The sequence below is a fragment of the Lissotriton vulgaris genome, chromosome 1_1, assembly GCF_964263255.1.
Source record: "Lissotriton vulgaris chromosome 1_1, aLisVul1.2, whole genome shotgun sequence".
NCBI classification, from domain to species: Eukaryota; Metazoa; Chordata; class Amphibia; order Caudata; family Salamandridae; genus Lissotriton; species Lissotriton vulgaris.
The window spans coordinates 977,989,402-978,011,710 of NC_141685.1; the positions used below are offsets into that span (position 1 = coordinate 977,989,402).

Below are 22,309 nucleotides of genomic sequence, written 5' to 3' on the forward strand. Positions count from 1 at the left end.
CAGCCTAGTGCTGTCACGCAGGCTGCGCAAGTATACCTACTTGCCAGCCCCTCAAACCTTCCCTTGACTTCATGTTAGTCACCCCTATGGTAGGCCCGCGGGCAGGGTGCATTGTAAGTATAAGGTAGGACACGCCTGACCAAGTTGGCATGTCCTAATAGTGAATTACCGCCATCTTCGTTCTTCACTATTGCGAGGTAGCCTGCTCTCCGTTTGGTAGAATGGGCCGCCGGGATTATTAACGCTATGATCCTAGTTGGCTCGGGGAGCATGGTGCAATGTCGAGTTTGGTATCCCTGAACTCGGGGTTTAATTACGCATCCATGGGTGTGGATGGTTTTTGGACTCTGGGTTTGAAAATAGCACTTTTAGAAAGTGTCTATTTTCTTGTCTAACCATATCTGGTTTCTGCTGGTCTTGCGTGTGTGTGACAGGAGCTGGGTGGCTCCACGGGTCTGGATGAGTCAGTGTGGGATGAGTGGGACATTTGCGTTGAGAGTAGGGGGAGAGTAGTTGCTGATAGCCTGCCCTGCCTGAAACAATGCTGGCTCCACCTCCTGCCATGCGGCTGATGGCTCTGTGCCTGCCATGGACGATCCTAGCCCCACCTCCTGCCAGGAGGCCGATAGCTCTGCTCCTGCCAGTGTCAATGCTGGCTCCACCTCCTGCTGGGCGTCTGAGGACCGAGCCCTGCGCAATGAATAGGCCAGGTGCTTCTGCCTGGCTCCACCCACAACAGACCCAGGATGTTGGGAAATTCCCCTGCATGGACAAAGGGATCAAAGCCGAAAAGGGGTATAAGAGCAGGACCCCTGAACCAAGAATTTAGATCACTTCTGACAAGGAACCCTGATCTGAGGACTTGCCTATCCCTTCTGCCAGTGTGCTGTTTGCTGGGGGGAATCCTGCAGTGCTTCTTTATTTTTGCCAAGGAACCAGGAGAGAGGAACTGTGTGTGTACTCTCACGCTTGCTAAGAAAATCTCCAAGGACTGGAAGAGTGCCAGTCTCCTGCTGAAGTCACAGGGCTAAAGGACTTCATCTGCTACAAGTGCTATTTGCTGGAACCTGTGAATCCAGCACCTCTGAAAGAGCCCGCAATCTCGACGCCGACGGACGTCGCCGAATCCAGCTCGACGCCGTGAGTGACGGCTCAAGTGTCCTGCTTCCTCGACGCCGGCCGCCGGGCCCGATCGACGCCAGCAGCAACGCCAGTGAGTAGTGAGTTCGGCTCCAGCTCCAAGGGACCTCGTGTCTGCACCGCTGCTGATCGCATCAACTGTGTGCCCTCTCGACGCCGTGAGCGCTGCTCACTCTTTGCAACTGCATCATCGACAACGACGCCTGCGGAGGCCTGATCGACACCGAAGACGCGACGCCGGATTGCTCGACACCGCTGATCATCGTGTGCTTCATTTTCCAAGGTACTGTGTTGTTGGGGGTCCGTGTGACTCCGGGCTCGACGTAGCGCTCCTCGCGGTAGACGCCGAACCTTTGGATTAACTTTGCCTCAATGTCATGTAGCCCCCGTGTGGGTTACCTTGTTGCTAAGAACTGTATTCCCAAGAAGAAGATTTGCTATGATACTAAACACTTTGTGCTAAAGAAGAAAACTACCTTGAACTATTTTTCCCTTCCCAGAGTATTTATTAAGATTGTGTACATTTTTGTGGTTATTTGGTCTTGTGCTAAGCCTTATATAAAAATACTTATTTTTATAATACTACTGTGTCGTGTCCATTTGTAGTGTATTCACTTTATTACTGTATGTGGTCATAAATGCTTAACACACAGCCTCTGAGATAAGCCTGTCTGCTCTGCCAAGCTACCAAGGCGGTGAGCAGGGGTTATCGAAGGGTGTGATCCCCTTGCCCGGACTAGAAAAGGTGTGTCCCTATTTGTCAGAAGTGTATACCTCTGCCAACTAGAAACAGCCGGTTCTCACATTGGATGCAGCGGTGAGGATTTGGACCTTGCATTTATGACCCATGTGCAGTGATTAGTGTGCGCTACATAGTGAAAGCAGACCATAGCGCAGTCACAATCTAATTTGGAAGGATTCTATTTTTGGTTCTCCGCTTTTCTGAAGCTTGATTTTTTGAACACTGCCAGTTTTGACCATGAGTGACAATGCAGTCACTACCCCTGTTGTTGTTGAGGAGGAATTCGACAGAGCGAAGATAAACGACTACGGCTTGAGGGAGCTGAAACTCTTTTGCAAGCAGCTGAAAGTGCCTACCAAAGGCTTCTCAAGAAAAGAGAAATATCTCAAAGCTTTGGAGGCCTGGTTGGAGTCAAGAGATCCCACTGATCCGGTGGTGGTACCGCCAGTGGAAGGGGATGAGGAGGCGCCAGCGAATGGGCCCGAGTCCTCTTCCGGAAGCAGTGTTTCCTCCAAAGGTCTTTCCCCTGAAGAACGAGAAGAAAGGGCGAAGGAGCGTGCATACAACATGGAAATGGCAAGGCTAAAGATAAATGGGCAGTTGGAGTAAGAAAATTGGAGTAAGAAAATGCAAGAGGTAGAAGAGAAGCTGATTTGGATACCAAAAGGTTAGATTTTGAAAGAGAAAAGTTAGCTTTGGAGCGTGATACCAAGTTGAGGGAGTTGGACATCCAAGCTAAAAAGTTAGAATTGAATCCCTCTGGTGGCAGCATCCCATCTGGGCCTGCAGAAAGTAAGTTTTACTTTCCCAAAGATGTGATAAAAGATTATCATAGGAACGAAGATATTGGTCAGTGGTTTAAAGCATATGAGTTAGCATTGTTGGCCCACCAGGTCCCTGAGAAGAATTGGGGAGCGGGGTTGTGGGGTCGCTTTGTGAATGAGGGAAGAGATACCCTGTTAGACATGCCTGTTGAGGATAGGATGTCGTATACTCATATGAAAGATGCTTTACTGTTGCGGTATGGCCTAACCCCCGAGAAGTACAGACAAGCTTTTAGAGAATGTAAGAAGTTGCCTGGTACGACGTGGGTTGAATATGTGTCTTATTTTTGCAGAGCCATGGATGGTTGGGTAAAGGGCAGCAAAGTGGAAAGTTATGAAGCTCTTTATGATTTGTTTGCTTGGGAGCATTTGTCTAATAACTGTTTTCCAGAGCTGCGCCAGCACCTGGTTGATAGCAAGATATCTAACCCTAGAAAACTTGCTGAGGAGGCGAACCGCTGGGTCAGTACCAGGGTCCACAAGGGTCCAGGTGGAGACTCAGCCAAGGGTGGGCAGGGTCCCCAGCAGAAGAGTGGGGGGGACAAGGGTAAACAGAAGGAGTCTCAGAAAGGGCCCCTAAGTAATCCCCAAGGGAACCAAGGGAAAGGTTCCCAGCCTCCCCCTGAGAAGAAGCCAGGGGCCCCGACGGGTAAACCTGTTCATAGGGGCCCCCTAACCTGCTACGGTTGTGGGCAGGTGGGACACCGGTTTTATGACCCCCAGTGTCCCAAAAAGGATTCGAATGCACCGCCGCGTGCACCCCCCCGTCAGTTGGCGAGTGTAGCCCTGGGAGGGGAGGAGATGGTTGTCCATGGTGGGAGGGGTCCCGCAGAAATGTCCCTGGTCTCGCTAGGAGACATGGAAATGGTCCCTCCACCCCCTCTGCCTAGTAACATTAGTAAATATAGGCAGTGGGTGACCATTAATGGCCATAGAGTGGAAGCTCTCAGACACCGGAGCGAGTGTGACAGCTGTCAAGTGTCACTTGGTGTCCAGAGAGCCGGTGGTTCCCCACGCATTCTATCCTGTGATAGCTGCTGACAACTCCCAGAAAGAGTGTGAAGTAGCTCAGGTTTCCTTTGAATGGGGGGAGTTTCAGGTACTCTTCAAGTTGCTGTGAGGCCCGCCATGCCTGTCGATTGTCTCCTGGGCAATGATTTAGAAGACTCCCCTTGGGCTAAGGTGGAGAGGGAGACACATTTGAGAATGTTGGGCGTGCCAGAGTGGGTGTGTGCAACCACTCGAGCGATGACAGCGAGTAAGGGTGTTGATGGGATCCCGGAGCCTGAAAGTACGGCCCAGGACCCAGCTGTGAAGAGAAGAGGCAGGGGGCACGGGAAACCGTCCCCCATAGTTCCCGTGGTCCAGGAGGAGGTAGACCCTGAGGGGGATGCCCTGGAGCCCACAGGGGAACAAATTGCCGAACTGGGAGACCTGCCCGAGCTGACCCATTGGCAGCAGGATGGTGGTCTCTCCAGGGAGGAATTCTGTGCGGAACAGAAAGTGTGCCCTTCTCTTGTGGGCATGAGGCAGCAGGCCTCAGCCCAATCCTCAGGTGATCAGTCAGGGTCACATTTTGTGTACTGGGAGAACGACCTCCTGTATAGCGAGCCTAAGGCTGCTGAGCCTGGGTCAGCCCGTGTGCTGGTGGTACCCCAGCGCTTTAGAGCCTTCCTACTGGGGTTGGCTCATGACGTTCCGTTAGCTGGACATCTGGGGCAGGACAAGACCTATGACAGGCTTGTCACCCATTTTTATTGGCCTCAGATGCGAAGGGATGTAGACATCCATTGCAAGACTTGTCACACTTGCCAGGCAAGTGGGAAAAGCGGAAGGAAGCAGAAGGCTCCCCTCCAACCTTTTCCAGTGGTCAGTACCCCTTCTGACCGGGTGGGTATTGACATTGTTGTGCCCCTGGACCCCAAGACAGCCCTGGGCAACAGGTTCATCCTGGTCTTGGTGGACCATGCCACACGGTACCCGGAAGCCATCCCTCTCAGAACAGTGACGGCCCCCGTGGTGGTACGGGCACTGATGGGTGTTTTCTCCCGGATGGGGTTCCCCAGAGAGGTGGTGTCAGACCGAGGCACCAACTTCATTTCGAACTATATGAAGTCTCTGTGGAAGGAGTGTGGGGTAACCTACAAGTTCACCACTCCTTACCACCCTCAAGGAAATGGGCTGGTTGAGAGATTCAACCGGACCCTTAAAGGCATGATCATGGGTCTTGAAGAACCGATGAGGCGGAAATGGGACGTCCTCTTGCCATGCCTGTTGTTTGCTTACCGAGAGGTGCCGCAGAAGTCTCTAGGGTTCAGCCCCTTTGAGCTTTTGTACGGTCACCCGGTAAGAGGGCCTTTGAGTCTGGTCAAGGAAGGCTGGGAGCAATCTCCCAGGAAACCTCCCCAGGATGTATACAGCTACATGCTGGCCTTTCGGAACCAGACTCGGCGCTTCAGAGAACTTGCTCAGGCAAATCTGGAGGCCAGCCAGGAGGAGATGAAGCGATGGTACGACCGGAATGCCACTCTGGTAGAGCTTCAGCCTGGTCAGGAAGTGTGGGTCATGTCCCCTGTGGAACCTTGTGCGCTCAAGGACAGGTGGACTGGACCGTTTAAGGTTGTGGAGAAGAAGAGCGATGTCACCTACTTGGTGGACTTGAAATCTCCCAGGAACCCCTTGCGGGTCCTGCATGTCAACCGTTTGAAGCCCCACTTAGAGAGGTCCGAAGTGGGCATGCTCCTAGCTACAGATGCTGGAATGGAGGAGGAGAGTGAGCCTCTTCCTGACCTCCTGTGTGCTAAAGAGCAAGACGGGTCAGTGGATGGTGTGGTCCTCTCTGACACACTGACCCTTGAGCAGAAACAGGATTGTCGCCACCTGTTGGGACAATTCCCGGATCTGTTTTCCTTGGTTCCGGGTGTCACTCATTGGTGTGTCCATGACGTTGACACCGGAGACAGCCCTCCTGTGAAGCACAAGGCTTACAGGGTGACTGACAAGGTTCGAGCATACATTAAGGAGGAGGTCTCCAAGATGTTTGCGTTAGGGGTGGTTGAGTCCTCTAGCAGTCCTTGGGCCAGCCCAGTGGTCTTGGTCCCGAAGGCTGCGGCGCCTGGTGCTTCACCGGAACTCCGGTTCTGTGTGGATTACCGAGGACTCAATTCAGTCACGAAGACTGACGCGCACCCCATCCCCAGAGCTGATGAGCTCATCGATCGGTTGGGGGTACGTTTGATCTAACGTCTAGGTACTGGTAGATCGCCTTGACCGATGGGGCAAAGGAGAGGTCCGCAGTCTCCACACCAGATGGGCTATACCAGTTCCGGGTGATGCCCTTTGGGATGAAGAATGCCCCTGCCACCTTCCAGAGGTTGGTCAACCAGGTCTTGGCTGGACTGGAGGATTTCAGTGCCGCCTACCTGGACGACATCGCAGTGTTCAGCGCCAGCTGGGAGGAACACTTGCGCCACCTCCAGGAAGTGTTGTTGGCCCTGCGCAGAGCAGGCCTCACAATCAAAGCCAGTAAGTGCCAGATTGGGCAGGGTTCGGTGGTGTACTTGGGGCACCAAGTAGGGAGCGGCAAGGTTGCCCCCCTGCAACCCAAGATTGATACCATCCTGGCTTGGGCGCCGCCCAAAACCCAAACTCAGGTGAGAGCCTTCTTAGGACTCACGGGTTATTACAGGAGGTTTGTCAAGGATTACGGTAACATTGTGCACCCCTTGACTTCGCTGACTTCCAGGAAGCAGCCACGAAACGTGATCTGGACTGATGCCTGTCAAACGGCCTTCGACACCCTGAAAACTGCAATGTGCACAGCACCTATACTCCAGGCACCCGACTTCTCGAAAGAATTCATTGTCCAGATGGACGCTTCAGAGCATGGCGTGGGGGCTGTTCTAGCTCAGGTGAATGAAGAGGGCCGAGACTTGCCTGTAGCCTTCATCAGTAGGAGGTTACTTCCCAGGGAAACGAGGTGGAGTGAGATAGAGAGAGAAGCATTTGCTGTGGTCTGGGCGCTGAAGAAGCTAAGACCCTACCTGTTTGGGACTCACTTCCGGGTTCAGACAGACCACAGGTCCCTCAGATGGTTGATGCAGATGAGAGGTGAGAATCCGAAACTGTTGAGGTGGTCCATTTCCCTACAGGGGATGGACTTTACGGTGGAACACCGCCCTGGTACCGATCACGCCAATGCTGATGGTCTGTCCAGATTTTTCCGCCTTAGTGAAGAGGACTCCCTAGGTCAAGGGTAGTTCTCCCCACATTTCAGCTGGAGGGGACACGTGTTAGACCTGACATCATTGGCTTGAGTCTCTCCTCCATTTTTTCTGTTTGCCTCCACTGTTTTACGATGTTTTGCTGGTATATGCTTTGGGCGCCGTGCCACTGCTGATCAGTGCCACAGCGCAAGTGCTCCCGATGTTAAATTGATGTATCTATTGTATCCATGTTTGGCCTATTTGGTTTACTGTCAGTCCCTAGTCTAGTGCACCAGGAGTGCCGGGGCGTGTAAATACAAATGCCGCTCGTGGGCTTGCAGCACGTGTTGTGCCACCCACAGGAGCGGCCTCGTAAAAGAATGTCTACGGGTCGGTCATTGCGAGACCCACGTACAGCCTAGTGCTGTCACGCAGGCTGCGCAAGTATACCTACTTGCCAGCCCCTCAAACCTTCCCTTGACTTCATGTTAGTCACCCCTATGGTAGGCCCGCGGGCAGGGTGCATTGTAAGTATAAGGTAGGACACGCCTGACCAAGTTGGCATGTCCTAATAGTGAATTACCGCCATCTTCGTTCTTCACTATTGCGAGGTAGCCTGCTCTCCGTTGGGTAGAATGGGCCGCCGGGATTATTAACGCTATGATCCTAGTTGGCTCGGGGAGCATGGTGCAATGTCGAGTTTGGTATCCCTGAACTCGGGGTTTAATTACGCATCCGTGGGTGTGGATGGTTTTTGGACTCTGGGTTTGAAAATAGCACTTTTAGAAAGTGTCTATTTTCTTGTCTAACCATATCTGGTTTCTGCTGGTCTTGCGTGTGTGTGACAGGAGCTGGGTGGCTCCACAGGTCTGGATGAGTCAGTGTGGGATGAGTGGGACATTTGCGTTGAGAGTAGGGGGAGAGTAGTTGCTGATAGCCTGCCCTGCCTGAAACAATGCTGGCTCCACCTCCTGCCAAGCGGCTGATGGCTCTGTGCCTGCCATGGACGATCCTAGCCCCACCTCCTGCCAGGAGGCCGATAGCTCTGCTCCTGCCAGTGTCAGTGCTGGCTCCACCTCCTGCTGGGCGTCTGAGGACCCAGCCCTGCGCAATGAATAGGCCAGGTGCTTCTGCCTGGCTCCACCCACAACAGACCCAGGATGTTGGGAAATTCCCCTGCATGGACAAAGGGATCAAAGCCGAAAAGGGGTATAAGAGAAGGACCCCTGAACCAAGAATTTAGATCACTTCTGACAAGGAACCCTGTAACCAAGGACAAGAGGCCTGCTGATCTGAGGACTTGCCTATCCCTTCTGCCAGTGTGCTGTTTGCTGGGGGGAATCCTGCAGTGCTTCTTTATTTTTGCCAAGGAACCAGGAGAGAGGAACTGTGTGTGTACTCTCACGCTTGCTAAGAAAATCTCCAAGGACTGGAAGAGTGCCAGTCTCCTGCTGAAGTCACAGGGCTAAAGGACTTCATCTGCTACAAGTGCTATTTGCTGGAACCTGTGAATCCAGCACCTCTGAAAGAGCCCGCAATTTCGACGCCGACGGACGTCGCCGAATCCAGCTCGACACCGTGAGTGACGGCTCAAGTGTCCTGCTTCCTCGACGCCGGCCGCCGGGCCCGATCGACGCCAGCAGCAACGCCAGTGAGTAGTGAGTTCGGCTCCAGCTCCAAGGGACCTCGTGTCTGCACCGCTGCTGATCGCATCAACTGTGTGCCCTCTCGACGCCGTGAGCGCTGCTCACTCTTTGCAACCGCATCATCGACAACGACGCCTGCGGAGGCCTGATCGACACCGAAGACGCGACGCCGGATTGCTCGACACCGCTGATCATCGTGTGCTTCATTTTCCAAGGTACTGTGTTGTTGGGGGTCCGTGTGACTCCGGGCTCGACGTAGCGCTCCTCGCGGTCGACGCCGAACCTTTGGATTAACTTTGCCTCGACGTCGTGTAGCCCCCGTGTGGGTTACCTTGTTGCTAAGAACTGTGTTCCCAACAAGAAGATTTGCTTTGATACTAAAGACTTTGTGCTAAAGAAGAAAACTACCTTGAACTATTTTTCCCTTCCAAGAGTATTTATTAAGATTGTGTACATTTTTGTCGTTATTTGGTCTTGTGCTAAGCCTTATATAAAAATACTTATTTTTATAATACTACTGTGTCGTGTCCATTTGTAGTGTATTCACTTTATTACTGTATGTGGTCATAAATGCTTAACACACAGCCTCTGAGATAAGCCTGTCTGCTCTGCCAAGCTACCAAGGCGGTGAGCAGGGGTTATCGAAGGGTGTGATCCCCTTGCCCTGACTAGAAAAGGTTTTTTCCTTTTTTGTCAGAAGTGTATACCACTGCCAACTAGAGACAGCCGGTTCTAACAAACACCAGTAGCTCAAACATTCAGTAATGCAAAATCTATTGCATTGCAAATGTTTTTTGTTGTTGTTTTTTTATGTTGTGCGAACTTGAACTAAAGGCGTACATTTATGTTGCATTGAGTTCAGTGCAATTATGTGGTATTTTATTATGTGGCCCGGAGTGGTATTATGTGGAGTGTATTTATGTTGCATTGAGTTGATTGTAATTATGTGGCTTGTAATGGTGTTGCACTGAGTGGTATCGGGTGTATTTATGTTGCATTGAGAAGAGTGTAATTATGTGGCATGTAATTCTGTGGCACAGTGATATGTGGAGTGTATTTATGTGGCATTGAGTAGAGTATAATTATGTTGTGTGTAAATATGTGGCACTGAGTGATATTATGTGGATTGTATTTATGTTGCATTGAATAGAGTGTAAGTGTGATTAAGTGGTACTGAGTGGTATTATGTGGAGTGTATTTATGTTGCATTGAGTAGAGTGTAATTATGTGGCACTGATTGGTAGTATGGGGAGTGTATGTTGTATTCAGTAGAGTGTAATTATGTGCACTGAGTGGTATTATTTTGAGTGTATGTTGCATTGAGTGCAGTGTAATTATGTAGCATATAATTATGTGGCACTGAGTGGTATTGTGTGGAGTGTATGTTGCATTCAGTAGAGTGTAATGATGTGGTGTATTTATGTGGCACTGAGTGGTATTATGTGGAGTGTATTTATGTTGCATTGAGTAGAGTGTAAGTATGTGGCGTATAATTATATGGCACTGAGTGGTATTGTGTGGAGTGTATTTTTGTTGCATTGAGAAGAGTGTAATTATGTGGTGTGTAATTATGTGATAATGAGCGCTAATATGGGGAGTGTGTGTTGTATTCAGTAGAGTGTAATTATGTGGCTTGTAATTATGTGGCACTGAGTTGTATTATTTGGAGTGTATTTTGCATTTAGTGCAGTTTAATTATGTTGCAAATAATTGTGGCACTGCGGCAGAATGAGGCAGAGTGGGTAATGCTGTTACACAGCTGAGCCCATGTACAGAGCCCGGGGCACAATAAGGTGGAATGAGGCACTGTAATAAACAGAGAGGTGGAGTGAGGGGGAATGAGGCAGAGTGGGGGATGCTGTTACACAGCTGACCCGGGTCCCTGGTCTCTGGGATGTCAGTCTTGCGAGGACGATTGCTCTATATGGACCTGGTCAAAGATGCAACATACCAAAATGTCTCATGGTAAAATATAGTCCACATCAACATTTGTGTATACATTATGTAACGTGTAGGCACGCGTGGCCACATTATTTAGTATGCTAAAGTAGAAGTCTTGTTTCATTTCCATCCAAACTTGAATTCATCCAACCACCCACTCCTCATCCATCCAACTATTCGTTCGTTGAGCCAGGCAGCCAAGCCTCAAATCTGCATCCATTTAATGAATGGACAAAGGTTTCGCTTGCGAAGACAAAGTTGTTTATTCGCTACTTACCAGCTTCTTCGCTGGCTTATTACGCGCCATGTTTAAGAACTTGAGCATGCCACCGTCTCCCTGTTTTCCACTCTTTATCCCGGGTTGTCTGCTCCTCGGTCTGTGGAATGACTCGATGCCCAGGACAGCACGGCGTCCGCGGACGTGCGAGCCAACACTCTGCTGCTGAAGCCAGCACAGTCTGACAGACCGTCCGCCCTGCCGCAGATCACACGTCCATCAGGGCAATCTTGTGATTCCCAGATACTGCGTTAGCAATTAGAGCGGGGTATTTATTATCAAAGATGACACACTCCTCCGTTCTACTGCCCCAGGCTGCATGGCTTGTGGTGTAACAGAAAGCATGTCTATGGAACTGTAACCACGCACAACAGCAACATTGTCCAGCCCTCGACACCCTTCGCCAGCTTCAGGAAACTGTTCTAGCAGGAGCACTACTGCTACTGCCTGCTCCTCCCACTTTCTAGTTTACGAATTCATTTAATGAATTACGTTTTTACACTTGTTTGCATAAAATATAAAACTTCTAACTACGCACAGACTTCCTCTCACGAGTCTGTGCTGCAGTCACACTCTATGGACTCTGCTTCAGAGAGCGAAGCCAGTACTAGGTTTGGGTTCAAATCACTGCATTCTCGCTTGAGCAAACCGTAACGTGTTGGGCGCAAGTACTCCTTTTTCGCACTGCTACCAATTATTAGAGCCTACTATCAGGGCACTGGAATTTAACGGCAGCGTGGAACCAAATTATGCAGCACATTGACTATTATCCGGCACAAAAGCCAAATTATGTGTCATAATGCAGCACATTTTCTGATAGTATTACTTCATTTTGTTAATTTTACTCTTGTCAACACTGTCTCAACAAAGGTTTCACCTCATAAGTACCAGTATAACATGCAAACACATCAATAAGCAACTGACAAGTGATCATCCAACCTTTGTGAAGTACCTTCCACCCCGCAGCAACATGTCAGTCAGCACTTTCTTAGTAAGTTTTGATCTGTTTGAGCTAGAAGCAAAACTTTTTGTTAAAATCTGCAGATTATGCAACATATGATTATGTGGCAAATCCATAATTTTCCTGAAACACCACGAGGCAAAATTGCATAATTTCAATGTCCCTGCACCACAGTCGATTTAGCTGGATACATATAAAAATGTATTGTTGATAAAACGTTCTGCAAGTTTCCCTGGATTTTATTTGGGACATGGGAAGGAGACTGGAAATTTTGAGAAGTCTGCAAACCGTCTATGGACGCTTTTTAACAAAATATAATATAGGAAAGTGAAAGGGCGATGTTTATTTTGACTCAGACCGCGGGCGAAGCTTCTCCAGTCACTGATGCAGTTACAACTCGCAGGGCGGAGTGGTTGAACACGAGACAGCTCCTCATTCTTTGGCGCCTCACCTCACATGCTGCAACCCAACCCCGGAGAGAACCAGCATTACGTCATCACACAGGGAATTTGCGCGCGACCCAATCCCAAGGAGCATGGCCGAGTCGGATTCAGACGCGTGCGACCCAATCCCAAGGCACGCGTCTGAATTAGACTCTGCCATGCGTCTCAATGTGCACGTGGCCAGCTCCTGTCTCCCCTCGTTGTCGGCTGAGGCGACAGCTATAGTGCTCTCAGCGAGAGCGCGCTTTCGCGCGCTTTTCGCAGCGAGCCCTAAAAAGGAAATATTTGCCCATACAGTGCAGCGGTGTTAAAATTACCAAATAGCAGAATAATAATGCCACAGAATGTGGTGCATCGTCCTACATAATTTGTCTTTTCTTGCCATGTAATCTAGTCAAACCTGCAAAATAGTTATGCCTCAATTTCTGCATAATTCCAGTAGTCCTTCTGAAATCTAGAACTAGTGGTCGGCGATTATTTGATGGAAGAACGAGTGATGCCTGAATGGATAGATGCACTGCATATAACATGTTTTGGTGCTGGGAGAAGCAGATTACATTTTTTATTGAATCAAGAATGGTTCTTCTTGGCATGGTGTCTTAGACATTTGATAAAGCAAAAAGTTCAACGGCGTTAGCCAAACATTAGAATAAACTGAGAAAAGCATTTGCATGCCACACCCTGTGCACCTATACTTCTGAAACCAGTAGTCACCAGTTACCTTTCTTAGTTGGCCATGTAAAGAGTAACCTGCATGTTGAGGAAGCGTTCCCTTGACTGTGTTTCATCAGCACATGTTACCACAATGTATACCTTGTTGACTTTATAGAAGCTTGACAGGAAGTCGCCCCCATAATGTCCTGTAAACACCAGTTTGAAAGTTAGTTCAGTCTACATTTATGCCTGGGAAATCGTCACAGACTTCTCTTCCTACCTTTTCCATTGTAATATTCTTTTTGTTTACAACTTCTTTCCTTTTGAAATCCCATTTTAAAACCATCCTCTTGCACCCCCAAACCAGAGAGAATGTATGTGCAGGTTAGTAAGGGTATGCCTGTGCACATGATTGTATGGTGCAGTAATCACCCGAGAGGGTATCCAGGTGCTTGGAGGTTTGCAAGTAAACTAGGCTGATCACACACTGCACCAAGTTTATGTTGTGACTGAAAGACCAGCCTTGGTATCACAGCGGCTGTGTTCTGCACCAGTTGGAGCCGCCTTATTTGAAACAGGAAAAAATATGCATTTGCAGAGCAGTGGTGGAGTTTATTTGCACAAGCACAAACATGTGAATTAGTGACTCCAGATAGTAGGCTAACAAGAGCATTCCCAGAAAACTCCTACATGGCATCCTGATGCCATGTAGGACTCATGTTACTATAACAATCAAAGGACCTTATAGAAGAACAACTTGTTAACAGCTGTTGAACTCCTTGTCCACTCACACTGACCTTATTCAGTCAAGGACGTCTAGCAGTTCAAATATAAAGGTGTTTCATTCTTGGCTTTGTTGAATTCCAGAAAGATGTTATGCATTTAGCAGCCTAAATTTAGTATGTGGGCCATCTGTGTTCAGAAAGGTCTCTGATCTGCCTAGGAATTACTAACATTTGATGGGCTCAGCTTTTATTTTTTGGCTTAGCATACCAGGTCTCAGAATGATCTATTCCAGCTGTGTTGTCTACACATGAAACACTGATACTGGCAGCAACCTCTGGGCTTCCCAGTGGGGGCTTGCACCCACAGGTGACTGTTGGTATCTATTGTATTCTGTCTAGCAGCAATGAAACTTCATGGATACCCCCTATGCTTTGTACATGTTGCACAGGACCTGATGGTTTCTTGTGTACCGGCAACGGGTCTAACAAGACAAAGGGAGAAATTCAGCTCTTGTCCAAGGCCATGAGCCAGTCACTTGCCAAATCTAGCAGGACTCCTTCTGCCCCATGATATAGATTGAAGCTGCCATGGGTGCTGCAACAGAAACCGGGCCTTCTCTGCAGTCATTCCTCTGTGGATACAGAACGGAAAAGACCAATACTAGGCACCTTTGTATTCCTCCTCTTGCCATTTCCTGCCCACAATTCCTCCTGTGGAGCCCTTCGTCATCCCACACTACTGAGCAAAAACCCTCTGCACCAGCATGGAACAGCTTAAATGATTTTAGTGGTTTGGAGGATGTGGCATAACAGTCAGAGCCGCCGACTTTGGGGCTGGGGATCCTGGTTCGAGTCTCCGCGTCTGCTCAACATCCTGTGATTCTAGGCAAATCTCTTAATCTCCTGTGCCTAGGAACAACGCCTAGAGACCCTCACGGGTGATTAGCGGTGCTTTGCAAATTCGAGTATTTATTTTATCTTAAATGTTTTAATGAATTTCTTCCTGAATGTGGTTCACAGTAGTAACCCGACTATGAAGTTTGTTCTTGCACCAACCCGACCCAAAGTTGTTTGCTTAATTGACCTATCCCTACTGTCCCCAGAATTCCCCCTGCCCTATTCATTGTCTAATATTGTGCTTCTCTTTCCTGGCATCATCGAACTAGCATCCTTCTCCCACGGTGCTCAAATACAATTGGTTTCCTCTGCTTAAGTCTGCCCTAGTTTGTTTTACCTCCTGACTCTTGTTTGTTTGATTTTTGCAGCCTGTCCCGAGCCTTTATTCAAACTCCTGGGCAAGAGCCGAGTCACCAAAGCCATTAAGACCTTGAAGGAGATCAGTGTGGCCTTCCTGCCGTACGAATCTCAGGTGAGCCGTGGAGTCAAAGGTTGAAGCGCGCATTGCAGCTGAAAAAAATATGATGAAAGGCTATAGAGTGGTGGTCTCTTGAGTTGATAACCCTTAGTATCACATGACGCAGTGCCCCGCTAGTTAGCTCGTCGAAGGCAATTCACTAAAAATCCTAGAGAGCACAGTACACAAAAAAATTTGTCATGCATTCTGTATTCCTTTCACAATTATGTTACTTTTTATGTTGTGCTGCGCTGGATGGTATATTGGATTAATGTGTCCATTGCATGGATCTGTGTTAGACCACATGGTCACGGGTCCGAATTGCAGTGGGTACACTCAGTCTTTCATCCTCCCGAGGTTGATAAAATGAATAGCATTGAGTTGATTAACAATAAACATCTGTTAACGCCAAAGAACCCACTTGTTAACTTGTGTTTTTCTTAATACTTTTTATGTTATGTGCAGCTATAGTGAGATACTTCAGCTTAGAGTTGATTATTTCATTTTCCCTTGTTTTTTATCTTCTCTCAAATAAGTCTTGAATATATTTTCCTCCTCTTTGCTGGTAATGGAAACAGTTGCTGGATCAATTCCACTGCTTTCCTACCTCTACTGCCCAGTTTTTCTTGAGGAGAGCTTACCTCTGAATCTACCTGCTTGTCTTCACTAAATATTGCATGCAGTGTGTGAGACCTGCTGAATGAGTATGTTCTTTGACTAATAGTCTTAGGCGTAAACTTTCCTGTCTTATGGCCCAGGTGCAAGCATTGGATTATTCCGAATGACTGACCTTAGATAGGTTTCTCGGATTTTGATATGTGGAGGGAGAAGTTGTTGCTACCTATGAAGTCCACGAATGTGTCTGTAAGTCGGCGGTTGTAAGTGGGAGAGCAGCAGCTCTCCCAAGAGGAGGTTTGTATGGGAGATGGAATGGCCAGTTGGACTTCTCAGATGAGTAACGTGTAGTCTGTAAAGCGTTAAGTGGCGATGATCTCCGTGTGAGCGAGGATGACACTTCACCTCCAATACTCTACTCTTTGACTTCGGGGTTTCTGCAAGGCTTTTTAGTATCTGAGTGGGAAAGCATCCTAGGTAGTTACATTTCTTCCTTGTGACGTGGGTTTCCATCAGGAATATCACATCAGTAGTTCCGTAGAAGAGCGTCTAAAAAACACAAAGGAGACAGGCTTTTCCGATAGAGTTTTGACCACATGTGTCGTTCAATGCTTCATCAGGAGTTTGCAGCAATCCTAGTATTTCAGGGCAGGACGGCTGGAGCATATTCACTTTAGGGCTTGTCCTGAGTTCATAAGCTAGTGCAGAAAGACATGAACAAAGTTTTCAAATTATGCCGACCTTAGTTCTACAAGTCAGAAGGCTTTAAGGCATGCAAGACAATCCTATCCAGGACAACCAACACAGGTGCATTATACCATAACCTATGCAAAGCAAGTATCCTTGAAGGATAACTGACTTTTGGGTGATGAGGAAAAAATTGAGGAGACTAGAGAGTCTGGGGTAGGGGAGGTGAGGCGGGGACAGCAAAGTGCTGATATTAAGTGCTTTTCATTGTTTGGTTTAGGCATCAAACACATACCAGAAAATGTTTTGGATATATTTGTCTACACCAAAAAAAGCGTATGCCTTCAAAACCTCAAACTCTGAGCAGGAGTGAGCTGAACTAAATTTACTAAGATGGGCAACTAGCTGTCAACATCCAAAAAGTCTGCATTCTATATGGCTATGAAAAATGAAGAGCACTCTGGATTGAACAGAAAAGATACTGAAATCAACAACTTTACACACTGATGATACTCCAGAAAGGGATCGAAACTGGAGGAAGGATAAAGAGAATGCGAAAGAGAGGGACATAATACTTCATCCCAAAAAGAAGATAGCTCTGATGCTGAGCCAATGGACAAATTCATTACTGTCAAAAGGCCACACTGCGAGGCTGAAATGGCAGCACTAATACAAAAGAAGGAATTTGATGAAAGCCTGAGAGGTCCAGAGTCAAAATAGATATAAATAACACCAGCAACTGAAACTCAGGAAGAACTGTCAGAGTACTTTTTAGAGGAAGACTCCCAGGTCCCACCAGTAGAGGACATGCAGGAGGAAGACATTTGGCTGAATGTGGAGGCGGACCCACTTCAGTTACAGGATGTCTACTCTTGCAACATTCATTTCAAAACAGCCCGACATCAGGTACATCAGGTACACAAGGCACGACTCCCGCAATGGCTACAGCCAAGACAGTCCTTTTGAGCAGATTGAGAGTAAAATACCAAAACTCAAGGGGTGTCATCCAAACAAATGACTTGTAAACAGTCTACCCCCCAACAACTCAACAGCGGGGACTGGGGGGGTTTCCTACAAGAATGAGAAAATATATCACCCAACAGTGCCTGATGAACATCATACAGCACAGATATTGCCTAGAGTTGGAGACAAAACCTCTCAACATTCCACCAAAAGAGAAAGGTGTGATAGATGATTTCCAGAGGAAAAGTACAACCAAAACTAGGACTATAATGGATCAGATATTTCTCATCAATATTGAAAGATGACAATATTACAGGAATTCATCCCAATGTAAGACTAGGGAGAGTACATGGAGAAGATGTATGTAAAAGACTCCTACTTCCATTGTCCTATGAACAAGAGCACAGGAAATATCTCTAATTTGTGATGGAGGGAGATTCAGTATCAGCTCAGAGTATTTATCTTTGGAATAAAGCCTACCTCAAGAATGTTTACAAAATGTTTGAGGCAGCCGCGCACTTGAGGCAACAGGAGTCACATCTGTCATTGTGTTGATGACTGTCTGGTAAAGGTAAACTTACCTGCGCAATATCATGTGGAGGTGGGCTTTCAGAAGAACACACGGATAGAACCAATACAATTAACAGGAGAGGACAATTTAGAAGCGGACAAGCTCAGCAGACAAGAATGAATATCACAAAAATGGAACCTTGATAAGGGAGCGGTGGGCACAATCTTTCTGATTTGGTGAATGTCACAAACCTTTGTGCAACACATGTAAACGCAAGATATCAAAGCTTTTGCTTCCGAGTTTCAACACTACCAGTCCCAAGAGAATGCACTGTTGATCAGTTTGTTAGGAACTTTTTCCTACGCTTTTCCACCAGTCCCATTGTTTACATTAGTAATCTACAAATGCAGGAAGACTAACATTGCTGATCTAATTTATCCTGCACTGGGCTCAACAGTCATGGTATTCATACTTCATTGCGATGGGAGACAGCAGGGCGAATAAGATCCCAGTCTTTTCAAGACTCTTAATATTGCATTTAGGAATGGTTAACACCCAAAACCAGACAAACTCAGCCTTGTGATGTGGCGTACCAAAGAGGTTCATAGAAGTGATCAGCGAGGGAAGGAAGCCTTCCATGCACAGATGCTTCTCATCTTAATGTACAAGGGTAATGCAGTAGTTCACAAGGGAGAACATCCTAGGCTAGCTAACTGAAGGCCCTACAGTGAAGTACTCGATAGATTTGGTAGACTGTAAACTATCTTAACCTTATCGCGGTGGGGGGGGTGGGGAGGGGGGGGGAGGACGAATCAGTCGCACACTCCCACCGTGACGTTGGGCTGGCCGGGGGCCGTCCGACGCAACAAAAAGGTTAAACAGCTGTGTAACCACTCATCCATAGTTGCATAATGAGGAGAAAATTTGTTTAGCCCCTAATTGCTGCGAACGTTCGGCGGCCGACGGCACCACTACCTCCGTAGTGCTGCCGTCGGCCATTGAACGTTCGAACCTCACCTGCACAATGGAACGTCCAGCACTGGAGCTGGACGTTCCATAGCTTCTATGAGGTTAAAACTCTTGCTGCACCGGTATGTAAACAATTTCTGTAGGAGAAAAAAATAATAAATCCACCACTGTCACCCCTGCAGCAATTTGAAATCTTAATTTAGTACTAGTATAGTTCATTAGACACCATTTTGTACCAATGCACTAGTCGAAGTTAAATAGCTCACACTAAAGTCAGACTTTTTATAGCCTGCTCTTTATCAAGAGTAATTAAGTTACAGGCCTTAACAGTCCAGAAACCCAATCTACGAATACGCAAGGCCAGGGTGGCCATTAGAACCAACCCACAATGTATTCCTGGGGTGGGGTTTTATTTTTCATGTTTCATTTCCCTATTGTGTTTTATTTTTTATTTTTCATCTATCTAGCTATCTTTTTTTTTTCTAGCAATCAAAACACAGGCGAAAGAGTCTGCAAGCACTTCTTGTAAAGAGAGGTACTATATACTACATAGAGAAGAATAAAACGCTAAGAAAAAACAAAGAGTTCTTTGTGACACACAGGGTATAGAAAAGGGGCCAACTATATCAAAGAAACAATGACAAGATGCAGTGCAAACTATTCAGAAATGTTGCATACAGGCTGTGTGAGTCAGTCGCGAGCTGATTTTTTGTGGTTCGCGAAAGTTCAAGCAATAAATAAAGATTCCTTTAAATTCTGCATTGCTCTTGTTACATTTGCTGCACTTCAAATACAGAGATCAATTGTCAGAAATTTCTCATTTTTGTTTTTTTTAACATTGGGGTTAGTGTTTACGAACTCCAAACAGAGAAAGAAAAGTAAAGTGAATCATTTGACAATCTTTCTCGGGATCAGGGAACGCTCTAGGGTTTAATTTTTTTTTTGAAAGACAGCAAACTGCAAATACCTGTAAATTAATTGTACACAACCAGCAGTTACTAAAGCAAAAATAAAGCTCTTTTTTGTAATTCGAAGTGTGATAGAAACAAAGATTTTAATAGGATCAAGAAAGTTTATTTGGTGATTCACAAATGATAATTGCTGAAACCCGGTTTCCACACATTGTCATTTATGTGCACAATAGTTTTTATCTGTAAAACTGTAGGTCTGGTCAAATTCTGTGGCTGTTTCAATGGTAAATGTGCCTTCTGTTAATGACTGCTCTGGTACACGATGTTTTAGTTAACTAGAAAATGTGCACCCCTCATGTCTATTAAAGCTAGGTGGGTCGCCAAAGTTCTAAAAAGTTTGGGGTGCAATGCCAAAAAAAAAATCACAGGCAACAAGGAAAGACTGAGCAATGTTAGCTTTCCTAGCTAAAGCCTGCATCAATGGAATAAGTTTCAGTAGCATCATGGACATCAGTTCACAAAGCACTGCTGCATGGATGTTTTGGCAACCAGGGAAGCCCAGGTGAGCCACAAGTCCCTAATACATGCTTTCTTCGCTACCCATGCTTTGCTCCCACCTTGCTGAAAGAGCTGAAGCTACTACCTAAAGAATGCATAGCTCATGAATATAGAAGAGTCATGTTGCAAAAGAAACCAGTTACTTATTCGTAGTAAGAGATTTGCAGATTGAAGTTTTTCTAGAGTCACACGTGACCTGCCCGCCCCCCATCGGCAAGGAGGGTGTGAGTCTAAAATGAATTTGAATAATAAGCAATAGTAGATTGGACAATAAAACAATTAAAGGTCATCACAACCGGGAACAAGCGTTGACGAAGCCAATAAGTCCATCATTTTTGCTTTGTCACTGCTATTTTCCCACCACTCCCCTTTTCCCTGCCACAATAACTACTAAATCTTATACTCAGTGAGGAGAGCTCCACCACCAGGGCAGACTTCTCCATTATGAACAGACTGAGGTGCAGATCTCAGGCCATAGGTTGTGAATTGCATTTTGTAGTACATGAAGTAGTACCACTTTACGTCCCCCAAAATGTCCTTTGTGAAATGGGCCCCTTGTATCGAATACATTTCCCAAACCTACAGCTGTTGCAACTTTTCCCTCGGGGTGCTTATAAGGAACCATCCAGTGGAAGTGGAACTTGAACTCCCTCAACCACCATATACTAACCACATGGTTAAAGTTGGTATTGAATTGCGCTTTATAGTAGATGTCTAGTACTTGTGTTGACCACATGACTAAAGTTGATATTCATTTTGTTTTTCAATAGATGTATTGCCCCCGCACCTGTGCATTGCTGTCTTTTGCTAAATACATTTTGGGTCCCAACACACAATATAGTCAGCTTAAACTTTAGAAAAGAGGCAGTATTCATCAAATCTCCAGTCATGCAACGCTCTCAGTACCTCTTTTTCAAGCCTACAGCCCTCATTATTATTAACGTTCATGTGTGTACTTCCAGGTGTACTCCCTTGATGCACCAGAAACGTTCCACAATTTCTTCAGTCCATATCGTGCTGTGGACAAGAACAAGCAGATGGAGAGTCTGGCGGAGCAGATTGCTACTCTCTGCGACACGCTGAAGGAATACCCTGCAGTCCGTTACAGAGTGTGAGTGCTCTTCCTTTCTAGACCTGTAGCAAGCTTTCCTATAACATGTAAGCCTCAGCCTCTGTGGCGTCCTCTCTATATGTAGACATCATACTAAGCATGCACCATGCTTTAAATAGTGAAAATATCTTTTGAATGGCACAACTTATAGTTCAGCCACGTGCATAATTAGGGTTACAAATGAGCGGCTAGTCATACAAATATGTAAGCATATAGAACACACCAAACGTTTCTGTGCTAAAGGATAAAGAAGTTGCTAGAATTGGGGTGCTGAACAATAGATCAGACCATCGGGAACCCATTGTTTACCAACGCCTTACTTGTAGTCTGTACCACATGTGCTTCATCTTGCCATTCATGGCTTGCAAGGCCAGGTTTGATCTATAAGAAAACAGTTAATCAGCTAGTGTCCTTGGTGGCGGAGTAACGCACACCTTGGAATCTGACTTGCTCTGCGGAAGAGACCTGAAGGTATTGCCACCGAGCTAATTGAATTCTTACCTGTAATTATCTTTATTGAATACCGGTAAGCCTTACTTAGACCACCCTATATTATTTAAATGCATGAACTAAAATCGCAAAATCATAATACATAAAACACATGTAACGTATTGTTATATGATCTACATAAAATAAGTAAAAGGAAGCAGTGTTTGCAGTAAGTAACCAGAGCCCTGAGGTCATAACAAATGGTACTGGGCAGGTATTAAGCAACTGTGCAAACAATGTATAAGCACACAACACTCTACCTTGCCTGTCCTGTTTTTTGCTAGTCCACCTTGCTAACCTCTATACCGTAAGAACTCACAAAATATTTTCTCCAGGACCAAAAAGTTTGTTCTGTGGTGAGACCTAGGGCAGAAGGATGGGGTCGGAGGGGGTGTGAGGTGGGCATATAGGGTAAGCAACACACATATATACATCTAGTGGTTGAATGCCGCAGTGTGAAACCAGCAAACCAGAGATCAGTCCTGGCTTCCCCACTTGACCAAATTGTGTGCTCCTAGGCAATTGCTTTATTTCACTTTGCCCCTTTTTTCTTAATTATCACATATAAGAGGACCTCGAATTA

The 22,309-nt window shown here is 46.7% G+C and overlaps 1 protein-coding gene across 2 annotated transcripts in view; it reads left to right on the plus strand.

The window, feature by feature from the left end:
* STXBP2 (syntaxin binding protein 2) overlaps positions 1-22,309 on the plus strand; it is a 371,603-nt gene that overhangs the window by 186,219 nt on the left and 163,075 nt on the right. For both annotated transcript variants that reach the window (XM_086960353.1, XM_086960362.1), the window contains 2 exons: positions 14,824-14,927; positions 21,089-21,237. In XM_086960353.1, coding sequence (XP_086816479.1) covers positions 14,824-14,927; positions 21,089-21,237 — 253 coding nt within the window. The remainder of the gene's footprint in view (positions 1-14,823; positions 14,928-21,088; positions 21,238-22,309) is intronic.